The 15,985-nt window shown below is 39.9% G+C and overlaps 1 protein-coding gene across 1 annotated transcript; it reads right to left on the bottom strand.

Annotated features, from left to right (window-relative positions):
• Positions 1–10,893: 10,893 nt before the first annotated feature.
• On the bottom strand, positions 10,894–14,687 carry coq7 (coenzyme Q7 homolog, ubiquinone (yeast)). Its single transcript, XM_034092275.2, has 6 exons — positions 14,487–14,687; positions 13,783–13,961; positions 13,299–13,413; positions 12,926–13,065; positions 11,806–11,874; positions 10,894–11,631 (listed from the first exon to the last, which is right to left on the bottom strand). Exons 1-6 carry the CDS (start codon positions 14,569–14,571, stop codon positions 11,554–11,556), a joined length of 666 nt encoding a protein of 221 aa, XP_033948166.1. The 5' UTR covers positions 14,572–14,687; the 3' UTR covers positions 10,894–11,553.
• Between the last annotated feature and the right edge of the window lie 1,298 nt (positions 14,688–15,985).

Below are 15,985 nucleotides of genomic sequence, written 5' to 3'. Positions count from 1 at the left end.
ATGAACCTCTTATTCAAACAATGAAGAGGTTATCCACATGTTTTAAGACTTTTTAAAACACTTATTTGTTGCTAAAGTGAAAACCTTTTATAAAGTTGTGATGCATACCACCATCATGCTTCACAGAGTCCCCTGCCATGTTGCGTGTAATTTGACAATCTGCAACAACCATCACCCTGAATCTATGTTGTCACCAGCAGTGGAGAGCATAGCTCGGCAAAGAGGCCCATGATTAATAGCAGATAAAGGTGGCATCTTTACAAGCCACATGAAAACGAGCCTCAGGCGAGAGAGCTGATGCCTGGTTGGAGAAACACTGTCAGAGCTTTCCATTCAATCAGAGAGGACGACAGCCTGCGTCTTAGCGGGATCGGTGTAAAGTGCTGCGCCACTGCAGGAGGCTAGCAGGTGGGCTGAACAAAACTATCCCTAATACCAGGTGTTAAGAGACCTTGCGTGGTAACCTTCTGCTGACTGCCAATGTATCGGTGTGATTAATGGAGGAGGGGTCGATGGCAGGGATACAAGGTGTTGGTTTCTGGAGAGGTTGGGGGTGATGTAACAGGCATAGAAAAGGATAGCTGACGTGAATACGTTAAATGTGCTGCGAGAAGCTCCTTCTCCTGAACCCCTCATTGCCAAACGATGCTTACTGTCTACCTTATTGGTCTTCCAGAAGGACCTTCATCCAAAATATGTTCCTCCTCAAGTAGGATCACAATCCTTAACAGTCAACATATGACCATATATAAATCAAGCACCCAGTAACATTTAATTCTTGAACAAAACTTCACGGTAAACAAAGAATCGTAAAACGTGTTAATGAATTAGAGGAAATGGGGGCTGAATTTAACAATAGCTAAAGTTTATGAAACCATCAGTTTTATCCAGACATGTGCTCACTGCTTAGTGAGAATGCATTGCAATCTACTGGTCAAATGAGAGTGGGATTGTACTGCACGAGTTTTGTAAGAGTTTGTATGGGATGACTTCATATCGTTTTGGTGTTGTTAATAGCAGCCCCTATTTACTTCAATTCATTAAAACTTCACCATGGATTCATGGATTCAAGAATTCAATGTTACATGGGGTGAGCAATTGATATGCAAATGTCCAACTTGTATGTAAAGTATTCCTTCAATACTGTTCTCTTGTCAAACTGGGGCATTGGTTTGGAAGTGGGTGGGGTGGCTGCATACTATCCTTAAGTTAACAGCTTGCCTTTGGGGCTCATGACACAGTGGTGCAGCTACGTGGCCTTGGAGTCATGCTGGATGAACCACAAGGCCTGTCAGTTCAATGATGAATACTAGCGGTAGGGTCACACAATGCTAAGCTCCCGCACTTGACAATAGGTCCTTTACATAAATCTTCACACCTGATCAACAATACGATTATCACACGACATGGAGTGTAAACAGCTGTACAAGAGAAGATACAGACAAATGTCACCTTGATGTCTATACGCTGTTGTCCATTTGATATCAGTGTTTCATTGAATTTACAACACTTTGAGCTAAATGCTAAATGCTAATACTTTATCAATGGCAATGCTTATAAACTAAGGCCACGTTTACACAGAGACGAAACGGGTTGTATCCGCTACAGTTCTCTATCGTATGGACGGTTCGTCCACACGAGGCTGTACCGTGGAAATGGAGCCCTCAAACGGTAATGGGTCCCAAGGTGGGTAGATCTGCGGACGAAACGCTCTGGGGGGGCAAGCGGCTCCTTGTGTACGTCCTATACGATCATTTCCTGATAACGAAGAAGCCATGTAGCATGGTCAGTAGCTACTGCTACTGACCATGCTACAGATGTTAGTGCAAAATCTACTGCTCCTCTACCACAACCATCAGCAACAAGTGGACATGGAGAACTACATGAACTACATGTTGCTAAATCCACCACGGAGAATAAACAGAAGGGCAATCAGGCAACCATGGCAACCATGCTCGGGGGGTCTTCTTCGCTGCTGTTGGTGTATTTTGTGGCGGAAGTACAGCGCCACTTACAGACCCGGCATATGTACTACATCGTCTCCAGCGGGTTGAGCGGTCTCGTGTGGACGGACCTATGGGACGGACACGTTTCTTGAGCCGATACCGTGTGGACTGAAGACTTTTTTGATATCGAATGTGGTTCGTTCTCCGTTTCTTCTCCGTGTAAACGGAGCCAAAGTTGTTAAGCAAGTCTATTTTTTTAATTTGTCATCATCTGAGTTGCTATGCTAACAATCGCTTATTAGCACTAAATACAAAGTGCAATTGAAATTGATGGAAATTGATGACCTGATAGTAGCACAATATATAAGTTTAAGAAGCATGGTAGCACTGTGAGGTGTAACAGCACTTAAAAGTCATTTTGATCTTGACATCTGTCTGTTGTGGCTCTATATTTTACCTACTGAAACTGCTAAATAGGAACAGATTATAAAAGCACTTCCAGCATATCTAAAAGTTGTTCAGGGTTATCTTTATCACTATAAAGGTTATTTTCTGAACTTTGTACTGATGAATCTTCATTGAGGACTGACCTTGGTGTGTTTTTTCTTTCTCCAAAAGGATTGGTGGATGGCACTGTGTGGCACGCCGTAAATCAGAGATTCTAGCTGCAGTGATGTCAGCCCTTTGCCTCATGTGTTATGAAGACATGTGGACATGTGGTCACAGCTCTTTCAGCCCACACACCCTTCAGTCACCATAAAGATTTATCATAGGTTTAACTTGCCAGGTGCACATGGACATGTGCACATCTTTCAGCACAACAATTGAACATATATTTACGTATTTGTCACAAAAAAGAAACAATATGTAAAACCAGAAAAGCATTTCCAATCCAGAGTGATCCAAAGTGACATTACTCTACAGGTATTCATACTAATAGACATACCACCAGTGGCGGCGCTAGGGGGTGGCTACTTGGGCTCAAGCTCCGGATGTTTTCTGAAAAGCCCCGGATGTTTCACTTAAAAACTTTAAAAAAAAAAAAACGTCTCGGGAGTAATGTGCAGTACCGGAGTCCACCAGAGAGGCAGCCACTGTGGGACATTAGCCTGCGTACTGCGTAGCCTGCCCTGAAGAAGAAGTGATCCTTCCTATTGCCTGACGAGTTTTAAGCTAATAGCCTGCCTATACAGTTATGGATATTAGAAAGTTATTGTCATCGAAGCAGGCGCCACAAGCTGCAGCAGCAGCAGTATCAGCAGCTGACAGCAATGTCATCACCAGCAGTCAAGAAATGGATGATGTTTCAGGTTTGTGAATCTAATGGTGATATCTGCACTCTGGCTGACTGAGTAAGAAGTGAAAAAGAGTGATGTAACGTTAATGTTATAGCTAGTAAACATGGAGTAACCACACTAAGTATACCCTTATATGTTAGTATGTATACAGAACATGACTGAAAAATTATCCTAAGATGTAACGTTAACCCTTCATACCTCAGTCTACTTTTAAGACACTAAAATAACGTATTCCAATTTTTATTTTGTTTTCGCGCGTGGAATTATACCGGCTCTCATTTCAGTACACATAACAACAGAACTGACAGGCAACCCTCTGAATCAGACTCCGATTGGCTGTGACTGCATCCACTCAGAGTGTCCGATTCAGAAACTTGACTCTTACACTGGGGCGGTGGTGGCGAAGTCGATTGGGACTTGGCTTGGCAACTGGAATGTCACCAGTTCAAGTCCCGGCAAGACCAAGTGCTACCGAGGTGTCCCTGAGCAAGGCACCGTTCCCCACACTGCTCCCCGGGCGCCGTTCAAAATGGCAGCACACTGCTCCTAACACTAGGATGGGTCAAATGCAGAGAAACAATTTCCCCACGGGGATTAATAAAGTATATCAAATCAAATCACTCTTTACGTCACAAACAAAGATGGTGGATGAGAATAGATCTATAAAACGATAAGCAATGCGCCAGAATCAAGGTGAGACTATCCGCATCCTTCAAAACTCTACGCACATTCGTTTCACCTTAATAAGTAAACGACTAATTGAGTGAGTTAAGGCATTAGTTTGCTTCATTAAAGGGTGTTAATGAGTGCCTTTTGTCCGCTTTAAGGTGTTATTAAGGTAGGGTTAATGTTGCTCTCAAAGTGCACCAGATTGATGCTTTCAACTTCAATATTTAAAAACAAATCTTCCCGGGGGAGCATGCCCCCGGACCCCCCAAGAGGAGGACGACCACCCTAAAGGATGTTCGGTCCACCCCCCACTTATAAAAAATAGCACTGTACCCCTGCACCCCCCCCCCCAACCCAACGACTCCTGGGCTAAGCCCCGGATCTCCTACAATCCTAAATCCGCCACTGCATACCACAAAACAGTAAAGATGTTTACTATTTATAAAGTAGCCTGTCAGAGTGAGGCTGTTTTTCAGCCCATGCTGGTGTATGTGAATAGTTGACCTGGATAACCAAAATTATATGAAAGTCTCTACTGAGTCTTTTCAAATCTATGGCCCCTCACTTCTAGAGCAATGCATACTCTCATACTGTAAGTATGCACATGATTTCAAATAACATTTATGGTGACATGACAGCTAGCATCTGCGTTAGCTTTATTGCTCCGGGCAGTCAAGTGGGCTGAGCTCATCCGTTAAAACACAATATCAATATGTCCATGCTTGCCATGCCATATCATGTCAGGATACAAAGTTAGTCTTCCCAAAGGTTGACAGACCTTGCAGCACACTGTATAAGGCTTTAGGTAATGAAATCCCTGGCAGAAAACAGAGAAAGTGAATGTGGATAACTGTTTGAAGTTATTTAACTCTGCCAAGGTTTTTTGGGGTTTGTTGTCACCAGTTTCATGAAACTGTACTGGGATGGTGTCACATGGGCAAAGTAAAAACTCATTTAAATTTGGAGCAAATCCACATCTTTATATAAATTGTTGATCGAGAAATATATAGTGGTGCCATTTGAAGATTTGCATATCATGTGGGACAGGACTTATGGTATTGGCGAAGATGTGCTCTTCAAAGCCATTTTATTGTACAATAATGGTATTAAAAGCTAAACTTAATTGCTTTCTTATCAAAAGTTAGATGACTGACTGATTGACTGTTAGGCCAAATATGAGGATGCAACCAGCAGTCAATTAGCTTAGCATAGCATAAAGACTGACCCCCCCTCTCCCCCATAAAACTAAACCAGCTTTTATTAATATCCAACAAACTATAGCGTGAGCTTAAGTGATTTTGTTACCTTCGGAAAGAGACAGCTAACTGTTTCCTTAGGAGTCTTTAAACTTGTTACGATTTTTGTTTTGTGTGTCTAGTCATGGTTTTATTTTGAAGTTCTGTTCTCCCCGTTTCTCATCTTCCTTCCTGTGTCTGATTGTGCCTCATTGAGTTCACCTGTTGCCCTTGTTCCTGCCTCCCCTGCCCAGCTGTGTCTTGTCCTGTGATTACCCTTCTGTGTATTTAGTCTTGTCTTCCCCTGTGTTCCATGTCTGATCGTCGTCTTTCCTGTCACCCTCCATGTTGGTTACCTGGTCGTCAATTATTTTCCATGATACCTGCCCATTTTTTCCCTTCTGTAAGTTTGTTCCTGTCTGTCCTGCTTCCCGGTTTTGTTAATATTACGTTTCTTGTTTTTCCTGTCATCGGCTTTTTAATAAAGCTCTTTTTTTGTTACCTGACCTTTGTGTATTTTTAACTTGGGTCCTATTTTCCCCAAACCTGACAAAACTATGCTAACAGGCTCCTGGCTGTATCTCTTTACCCTACACACAGTGTGGAGAGTGGTATCAATCTTCTCATCTTACTATCGGAGAGAAAGCCAACAGTCTCAAACTGACATTATAGTCCAACATAAAGAAAGCTGTTTACATTCAGAGGACACTACACAATCAGACAATGTATAAGCACAAGGTTGGAAGAAATTTAGATATAATATATTTCCACTCGCCTTTAAATGCATAATGTCTTTCAAGGGGAAACACAACAATAAGCCTCCTGTGTCTCTTGTACTGGGCCTTTACTGTTTCCCTGCATGCAGATTTTTCTTCCAACCTTTCAAAGGCACAATTTTATCTTATTAAAGAACAGTAGATGTTTATATGATCAGTATATTCTATCATTGTCAAATGTGAGACTTAATCTTTGTGGATTAGCACATTAACGAAATCTGATGGAATGCTATCACAATGAGTCTATCACAGTGTGGTTATTTTAAAATGAAACATAGTAAGTCCAGGTGGACGTTATGCAAACTGTTGGTTCAGAAAGGCCTGCTGACTAATATAATAGTCTGCATATATCCAATCCAAGAAGCAATAGAATCTGTATCCGAAACCTTTTATGAATTATGAGAATTTGTATTACTCACACTGCTCAACATTTACTACCACATTATGCATGGGTAGCAAGACAGGCCCAGTTTAGTTAAGTTTTATTGCCCTTTTCAAATTGTTGTTTTCAAGTTGCCAATTTCTCTTTCAGTGCTTCAGCAGATTCCTTTGAGTCATTCTGAGAAAAGAACCTAAACAATTCACATGAATTCCTAAACCCCATACACATAAAGCAAATCTCTGATTAACTGAAATAAAAAAATTACACATACGATAAATAAGATATTTTAAAAGGATTATCTACAGTTAAAGAGTGGCAGCTAATTTAGATGTTAAGTGGATGGTTTGCGGTTATTAACACCTATATGTTGACTGAGTCATCACTCCTGTTTTTATATAGTGGTAATTTCATCACCCAAAATGGTACCACAGATGGAGCTGCAGCTTTATTTAAACAGTTGCACCTTGCTATAAAACTGTCAGCACTATTAATCTTGGGCAGAGAGAATATATCATCCTGTACCACTTTTTTGTAAAGCTGCGCATGCTCTCATATTGCTTATGCAAATCGGTGTGACCTCTTATGACTTTCGTACAATAATATAATCTTTGTGTTTATTCTGTGAAGATAATCAGAACTCTACTTGTAGCTCGTAGAAACAATTTTTGCCGCACACAGGGACCCTTAAAGGGACTCAGTGGTCAGCAATTCATAAAATGTCAATGACACAAATTATTAGAAAGTGGTTAAAGGTGGGGTAGGTACATTTGAGAAACCGGCTTGAGATACACTTTTTGTTATATTCCATGGAATGCTCTTCCGGCCCGGCCCGGCTAAAGTAATTGGATGGCCTACCTGCCTGTCAGCCTTCCATCTGTGCACAAACTTATCTCGTGCCCTCATTGGTCATGTGCGCGTTTGTGTGTGTTCGAGGAGGGGCTCTGTAAGGAAGTGGCAGATTTTTTCCGGCTGTGTATTTTCAAATTCTAGCGCACTCGAGCTGGTTTCTCCAAAATTACCTACCCCACCTTCAATGAATTGCTAGACAGTCATGCATTCAAGTCTTTTTTGATAAGCCATTATAAATTGTAATTACTGTTTTATATTATGCAGAAATTGTAAGAAAGGAAGTAGGCCTATATGACCACTGGACTAGATTTACAATACACAGCATTTTATTTCATGTTTTCCGGCTGCACTAAACAACCAGCTATATAACCAGCTTATATGGTTTGTTACCCGTCTGTGGGTTTTTAGCCTGGCTGTGGTCTTTGGTAGCTTGCTGCTTCAAATTCTTCCACCTCAACCTCACTTGGTCCACCGTCCTCTTGTGTCCAGATCCTGTGGCATTCACATTGTCTGTAACTTCAGCTCTTACTTAGGCTGAGGGGAAGTAAAGAAAAAACTATTTTTAAGGAATGGAGGCCATACGTCACATTAACCCTTGAGGTCATGTCTAATATGCAAACCCACTCCAGCTAAAATAGCTCCTCTTACCTCATGCTAGGCAAAATAGATCCGAGCATGTGAACCTGGGTCACAGGCAGCTCACCTCCGTGAGAAACTGTTAGTACAGACAGGGGGTGAATTAAGACCTGAATATACAAGTTCATCAACAAGTTGGAAAAGTTCAAAGATAATGATAATCAGATCACATATGGTTAAGATGCTTTTAAAAGTAATGCTAGTTCTCTGTGAGGCTGTACGTCAGTGCTTGGTATGCTTATATCAGCATCTCATTGCAAACAATAGCAATGCTAACTTACTGATGTTAGTCAGCACAAAACTAAAGCTGAGGCTGATGGGAATGTCATAAACCAAAATATTGGACATGTATCAGGTTTCAACTGGCCCCGTAGTTCAAAACTTTTAATCTCAATCAGATCCGATCAGATTTTGAAATCCCATTTTTTGTGATCCAGAATCAGACAACTCGGCCAGATTTTGTCCCAGTATTTCAAAGCAATTCAGGATAGGATCACCCTGATCCAGATTCAGACTTTTCAAGATTACTAGATCCTGAATATCAGTGCTTTAATCCTACCGATCTCCATCTAGTGGATATGAAAAAGAATACAAGGAAGACAAGAGACCACATTGAGACTTCTATAATGTCTAATTATTATTAGACATTAGACTTGTTTACATCCTACTATAAGAACAAGGATGCTATATAAGAAACATAGCCATTTGTAGTACTATGAAAATAGCAATTATACAAGATAATAATTGTAGTTCTATAGGGACAAGGATAAAATCACACATACCTGCGACTCACCATCCAGTACAACGTTTGGTATTCCATGTAAAGATTGTGACTGCTAACCACCAATGATATCAAGTACATCTGTGTATTGTCCCCTTTTATATGGTTTGTTACCCGTCTGTGGGTTTTTAGCCTGGCTGTGGTCTTTGGTAGCTTGCTGCTTCAAATTCTTCCACCTCAACCTCACTTGGTCCACCGTCCTCTTGTGTCCAGATCCTGTGGCATTCACATTGTCTGTAACTTCCATCCGCTATTCCGCTCTTTACTTTAGTCGCTCCACCCACTCTGTTAAAGCTACCAACTATGGAGTCATAATTATTCCTTACACTCTGCAGCAGTGCATGGGTCTCAGCCATAGACTGTATATAAAGGTCTCAGCAGATAGAAAATTAGGCCCCTTTTTGTCCATCTTTCCAACTCACTGGTTTGGTCCGCAATTAGTTTTGAAAGGTGATGACAGATGATGGACTTTTCTTTTGTTGAAGATATTTTTTCTTTAATCTAAATTACATTTGTGATTGACAATCTTTGTTGTGATACTTTCATGAGCATAAACATTTATGTCATCAACATTTGGTTGAAAACAAAAATAGGCCATCACAAACGTGACCAAAAAATGAAAAATAAAATTGATCTGCCATGAAGGCTTAAAATGGTGTATTATTTCAGTTAACAAACTTTGCCATCTTATTTATATTGAAAGATATTTTTAAATAAATTGTACAGTACATTTTACTCAAGATAATCCAGTTGTTTGGGATCAAACTGATCCCAATCCTGTGTTGTCGGTTTGAACTTCCCGTTTTGAAGATTTGATCCAGATTAAAGCTTGGATTTGATTTCTTGATCTGATTGGATATCAAAATGATCCTAATCCTGTTTTTTGGTTTTGAACTCCCCAAAATCCAAATCTGATCCGATCAGATATGGATTACAAGTTTTGAACTACTGGGCCTGGGGACCATGAACAAAAGTACATGGAGATTACCATGTACTTTTGTTCATGGTCCCCAGGCCCAGTAGTTAAATGATGAGAATAGTTTTAGAGATTGGCTGATTCATTGATGATGATGATCTATTGCCAAGGCCTTTGCAATGACAAGATCTCAACAGTATTGAACACCGTGGAAGTTTTTCAATCAACGTGCTGGACGGTAAGAAATTAGATTGTTGGAAAATATAATCCAAACTGTTTTGGACCCTCGCCCACACAAGACTTTCGGTCTGAACTCAGTGCAAATAGAAAAGCAAGGCAGCTCGAACTAAACAACTGGCAGTGTAACCGCAAAGCTGAAAGTGAAGCAGAGGGAACTGTAAACAAAGTTCTATGTCTATCATGTTATGGAAGAATGGTGAAAGAATTGGGTTTAGGGTTCAGGACTTGATTAGTACATTGTATCACAGCTCGTGATGGCCTGACCCTTTGATAGAGTATGCTGGCTTTCCCATTCAAATGTTAAGCATCTGCCTTCATAGGATGACGTTTTCAATTTAACCACCCTCACTAGAGCCAAGACAATACACCATCAAATTATTTCTTTAAATCTCATCAGCCCCCATTGCCTGCCATAAATCCCTTATCATGTCGCCAGTGGATGAAAAGGCCAAATCATGGATAAAAAGGCTTTTGGTGCTTACCCAATGTACAGTGAGGACAAACTGATATTGACTAAGAGGGGGATGAGCAATTTACTCAACCTGCTGAAAGGCCTAATAGATTAGGGGCCCCTTGACAAGCCCCCTGTCAATCCCTCTTTCTCAGTGACATAATGTACCCAGAACAGCTGTGTGAGGAGGCTTAGCAGTTAGCCTAGGATGACAAGTCATTGCTCAGCTTGATATATGAACTATTACATGTGAAACAGGAGAGTATGTTGAAGGGTGTGATGGCTGTGTATGCTCGTAACAATACGTCCTCATTACATGTATTCTAGGTATTTATCTCTTGGTGTACAGCAAGCATGAGGTCTTTTGTCCATTGCTGCACAATAATCTAACATCTTGAATCAGCTAAATGCTTCTGTAGGTTATTGAATCACTGAATTCAAAGGTGCGGCGTCATTTTGATGCATACATGTGTACACAGGCAGGATAAGCACAACATGGAATTTTAAAGCAGTGCCCTTTCATTTAAATTAGAAAAAGCAACACGTCAAAAGCCATTTTATGGTATTTTATACAAACAATGAATCGATAAATCTAGAAAATAAATGACTGATGAATCAATAAAGATTAATTTTGCCCATAATCGTACAAGACATCCTTTACAGCATATTAAATTATTTTTAACCAAATTACTTTATACTTTAATGACAACTGACTTAAAGCAGACCAGTGCACACCTGCACGTATTTTATTTGCATAGATAAAACAAAAACATGATTTGGCTATTTACTACAATAAACATATTACACTATGCCAATTCTGGTATGTTCACACTCAAAGCATATGACGAGTAGATGTGTGGCTATGGGGGTGCTTGTTATCCCTGTATTTAAATGAATGTTTTATAGAATACACACGTGTTCTCTATCTCCCCCTTGCATTTGTGGGAAGATCTATGCTTAACAATCAGACACAATTGTTACAAATGGTGTTCTTTATTGAATATTATATTGTTTTGTAAAAGCAGCAAAACAATTACCCATTCTTTAAAGACATGAGCTTTGTCTCTTTTTGTCTTTCTTTCTTGCACACATTTACAATCCCATGAGTCTCTTTTCTACTTATGAAAGTAAAACCAGCGATTGTACCAACCGATGACAATTTGGTCTGAATGCAGCTTATTGACCAACACACTTAATTAAACTGTCCATGTCTTATACATTGTAGACATGATTTGACATTATGATTCATCTAGGTTGCTTTGAATGTTTGTATCTTGCAAAGTAGAACAATCGAATTCAAACCATTTAATAACATTTTACTGGGTCAACATATCAAATATTATCCAGAGAAAGTCCATTATTCCAATCACAATGTTAGATTCGCTGAGAAGCATATATTGCAGCTTTGCAGCCAAGCTGAATTGCATTTTTAAGTATCCAGTATCCAGGTACCTAAAACAAAAAAACAGATAAAACAATATAAGACTTTAAAAGATGTTCACTAAACTACTGCAAAAACAGCTGAATACATAAAGAAATGACTACTGATTGTGTGTTCTGTACTTTGACTCTAATGTAATCAAAGTGTGAGTGATTGTGGAGTGAAGGAAATTAAAATATACTTACCGATTCAGCATCATGCTCCAATCCTGTGTCATGATGCTCAATCTCATCATCTCGGAATTCCTTTATTACCTATAAAAATATGAACGAGCATTCATTAAGTGAACTCATCGATCTTTGTTTCTTTTATTTTTTTAAATCATCGTATGGTTCACATCTGTATGTATATATATTTATTAACCATGCAGCTAGGGTTGGGAACCGAAACTCGGTTCCAGATGAGAACCGATAAGAAAATGCCGGGTGCCGGGTACCGGGTACCCATACAAAATACACAATTTCGGTTCTGCTTAACGGTTCCTAAACACGGTAGACCCTGTATTCCACCGGGTCCGTCTGCGCCGCGGCGCTGCGGTGACCCGGTGGAATACATAGCGGACTGGCCATCTGTGTGTTCTGGAGAATCACAGAACGGCCGGTCGTCAGCGGGCCGTTGACGGCCGGCTCGGTACGCTGACGGCCGGCACCGCCCTTCATTTTTTAAACGGCATCATGTAAGTTGCGCTGACAGCGAGGCTCCCCCGCCCTCCCGTAGACAGTTCACGAGCTCAGTCACTTCATAACACCAAAGATGGGTCGCGGTAAACGCTCTGAAGTGAGGCTCCACTACACTAAAAAAGAAAAAGACAAGGCACAGTGTAATGCCTGTTAATAGCTTGCCACAGGCATAGTTCAGTTAAAATAAAGCACAGCTATTGTGCAATACATTTGTATTGCATGTATATTTTTTATTTGTAAAAATGTCAGTTAAAGCTTAAAAGAATAAAGATATTTTTGTTATCTAAACGTTTGACCTCTTTCTTTTACAATTTTGGAATCGAAACGGGGAATCGATAAGAACCGGAATCGATAAGCAGAACCGGAATCAGAATCGATACATTTCAAACGATACCCATCCCTACATGCAGCCCGTAAAATGTATGTATGTACATTCATACATACATACATACATACATACATACATACATACATACATACATACGCTTGTTCAAATGCATGTTTGTTTATGTGTTATACCATACCATATGTAAAAAAAAATGTTTACATTGCTTGTATCGTTTATCACCACAAAAAGGCGTTAGCATGTACTATGAGTAATACAGTACAACAGTGGCTGACTCACTTGTAACAGTTCAGTGTATCTGTCGGGGTCCTCCTCCATCAGAGCTCTTATCTGGCTGTTGTAGTGTTCTGAAATACTCTCCTCCACCGCCACAGTGCAGGCCATGGCGCCCTCTTTTCCCAGCAGTGCACTGGACGCACCTGAGCAGATTTAAAAACAGAAAAACTAAACATTTAGGATTTTACAGCTGACTACAAATGGCCTATAAAACTAGAGCAGACTAACTTGTTAAATAGGGTTCAAGCTCAGAAACTTGTAAGAACGTGTTTATGGTCAACGCAGTCAACATCAAGTTCAAATATGTAGGTGGACAATTACATGTTTGCTTTCTCCTCCTGCAACACTCTGCTTTATGCTTAAAAGCTGTACTCACCTAATACAAAGCCAGCGATGTTCCAGAAGGGTAACAGCGCTGTGGGGCGGACTCTGCTCTCTGCCAGAATCTCATTGAATTTCGCAAGATGTACCTTTTCTTGATCCCACATTTCCTTAAGACAAACATGAACATAGGGAGTCAACAATGACGCAAAAGCTCTTGTCATGAACACATAACATTTGATAAATACAATTTTTGTTTACAGTTTCTCTACAGCTTATTCTTTCTATTGTCTTTATACCTAAGCTAGAACTGAATACACACCTAATAAAGCTTACCAAACTCACCTAAATAGAGTTCAGTGTCAGATCTAAATTTTAAATCAAAAATCTTTTCCATCAGGGCTTCTTTAGTATTAAGCATCTCAATTTTGTTTTGAGTTCCTCAAATGCCTTCTGGATAATGCATACATTTCAGATATAAACAGTGATGCTTATTGATCCATTATGCAGATTCAGTCCTATTTCAGTCTTATCCATACCTGGATGAGAGGTCCTAAACTTGACCGACCCAACACTGCCATCTGGCCGGCGTAGATGCGGTTGGCCCCGTATTCACCCGCGTGATCCACGCGCAGGATCCTGTGCAGCATCTCCTTCTCCTCACTGTCGCGTGGGGTCGGGACCACACTGTACGCACGTGAGCTCAGCTGCTGGGGCACTTCATGAAACATTACAGTCTATGGTTACAACACAATTACAAATCGACATTTACAGAAAGACAGACATCGAAACCATAAGGGAATTATGTTTCGCTCTTGGACTTTGAGGCAAAAAAAGTTTTACTGAGAGCTCATTTGACAACAGAAAACTGTACAATATGTTCAGATCGAAGCCTGGATGCTTTTTACAAAAAGACTTAAGTGGCATGAGTGTTTTTTGAAAGTTCTATTGAAGAAAAGGTACTATAGCCCTCCCCCCGTTGTAAAGCAACCGACTTAATTTTAAAGAGTGGTTAACTGTTTGTTAACCACTGTCTGTTTGTACGGTTTGCATTATGTCCACTAACTATTCTGCTACCATGTGACTTGTGACTGAAAGCATGATACAGTAACAACACACAAATTGTAGTTATGAAACAATACATAACATAGCTAACGTTGTAGCTACATACACACCCTGGCCAGACGACCCAAGTGTTTTTATCATGTGTAGCACTTTAGCTCCTAGCTGTAGCTCTCCTTACCTCTGCATTTTAAACACTGGCGAATCATGGCTGGACCGACGATTTTAGAACAGGAATATACAGCTGTATGTGCAGCTCTGTGCATAGCGGTCACCTTATGATGTGACCACCTTCGATCTCAAAGAAATGTAACAAAATGTGTGCAAACTGTCATTGAAAATGTCAGAAGGTGGATGCGACGCAGAGATATGACGTAACGAGGTTGCTGTGCCACGCCCCCTCTCACAAAGTTAGAGCTCGTTTCAAAAGCTATTCAATACGGTAGATATTCGAATGAGACTTGTTTCTACTTAGATCAAAGTATGTCTTTGAAATGCACAACATTTTATCTGATAAAATAACAAACTATTTACTAATGAACTCCAAACTACACAGGGAATATAGAACCTAATGGATTATTATTATTATTATTATTATTATTATTATTATTATTATTATTATTATTATTATTATTATTATTATTATTATTATGTCATTGTAATTATATAATCTGTCAAATAATAGTACTTGGAGAATTTGTTTTACTGATAGCATAGGGAATAATTTGTTTGTTTGTTTGTATGTTTTTCTTTTTGATGTTACATCAAATTGTGTCTATATGAATGGAGGGCTTACAGCTGTACATTAAACACCCCTACAGTCTACTGTAGAACTGTAATAATGTATGACTGTAGTTTTTACATGTCCTTGGCCTGTGCAGCTCCCAGATGTGTCACTAGATGGCATGATGTTACTTGTTTGTCTAAAAGACTTTCGATTTGCTCAAAGACCCATGCAGTTATGTGTGGGTCCAATAAGTTTGCAAAAAAGTTTAGAAAAAAAGTAAACACTAACTCAGAGACACATGTGATGGTTAGTAAGTGAAGTACAATTGGTATAAATGACCATTTAGTATTGTTTGTTTTGGTAGCTCACAGCATTTCTTAATGTTTTTCTAAATATGGGTTGTATGAATCAGATGTGGGTTCTGTATGATCATCAATTTATTCTATCGCTGCTTATTTCTGTGCAGGGTCACTGGATCAGCATTCTGGACAGGTCACTCTGTGGCTAAAACACAACTCAGAGAAATCCACTCTTGGCAGGCAATTCAGAGGTGACGTAGTTCACCTGGCCTAAATATGGTTGGCCTGTGGGAGGAAGCCATGCATTTAAAAGAATAAAGTAAACACAGACAATTAAATTACCTGTGGGCCAGACACTACTTTTCTGTTTCAAATGAGGGAGTGTCTTGAGACATCAGAGGCATTATTGATGGTCTACAGATGGCAGTGTTGCAGAGATAAAGGCTTTCTGATGCACGATTTTGTAAACTCCAGTTGGTCCCAGGTTTCATAATCATTTCCGATTCAGTCAAATATGTGGCACTGCAGTGTGGCACTACAAACACAACAGCATGCAAAACAATCCTATTTTGTATTTTAAATTGCAAAAATAACACTTATGCAAAAATGTCAGCCTAGAATCAATATTTGACGTGTTTGCTCCGTGCATCTATA

This window comes from Pseudochaenichthys georgianus, chromosome 1, assembly GCF_902827115.2.
Source record: "Pseudochaenichthys georgianus chromosome 1, fPseGeo1.2, whole genome shotgun sequence".
Taxonomy (NCBI): domain Eukaryota; kingdom Metazoa; phylum Chordata; class Actinopteri; order Perciformes; family Channichthyidae; genus Pseudochaenichthys; species Pseudochaenichthys georgianus.
The sequence above is the reverse complement of the archived record's forward strand: the minus strand, read 5'-3'. Positions and strand labels throughout refer to the sequence as shown.

Bases quoted from the DNA above. Each gene is read 5' to 3' on its own strand.
- coq7 (XM_034092275.2), bottom strand. From the start codon at position 14,571: ATGCACAGAGCTGCACATACAGCTGTATATTCCTGTTCTAAAATCGTC. The intron at 13,962-14,486 runs GTAAGGAGAGCT...TGTTTCATGAAG, and splicing joins CCAGTGTTTAAAATGCAGAG to TGCCCCAGCAGCTGAGCTCA. The intron at 13,414-13,782 runs GTATGGATAAGA...GTTTGTCTTAAG, and splicing joins GTTTAGGACCTCTCATCCAG to GAAATGTGGGATCAAGAAAA.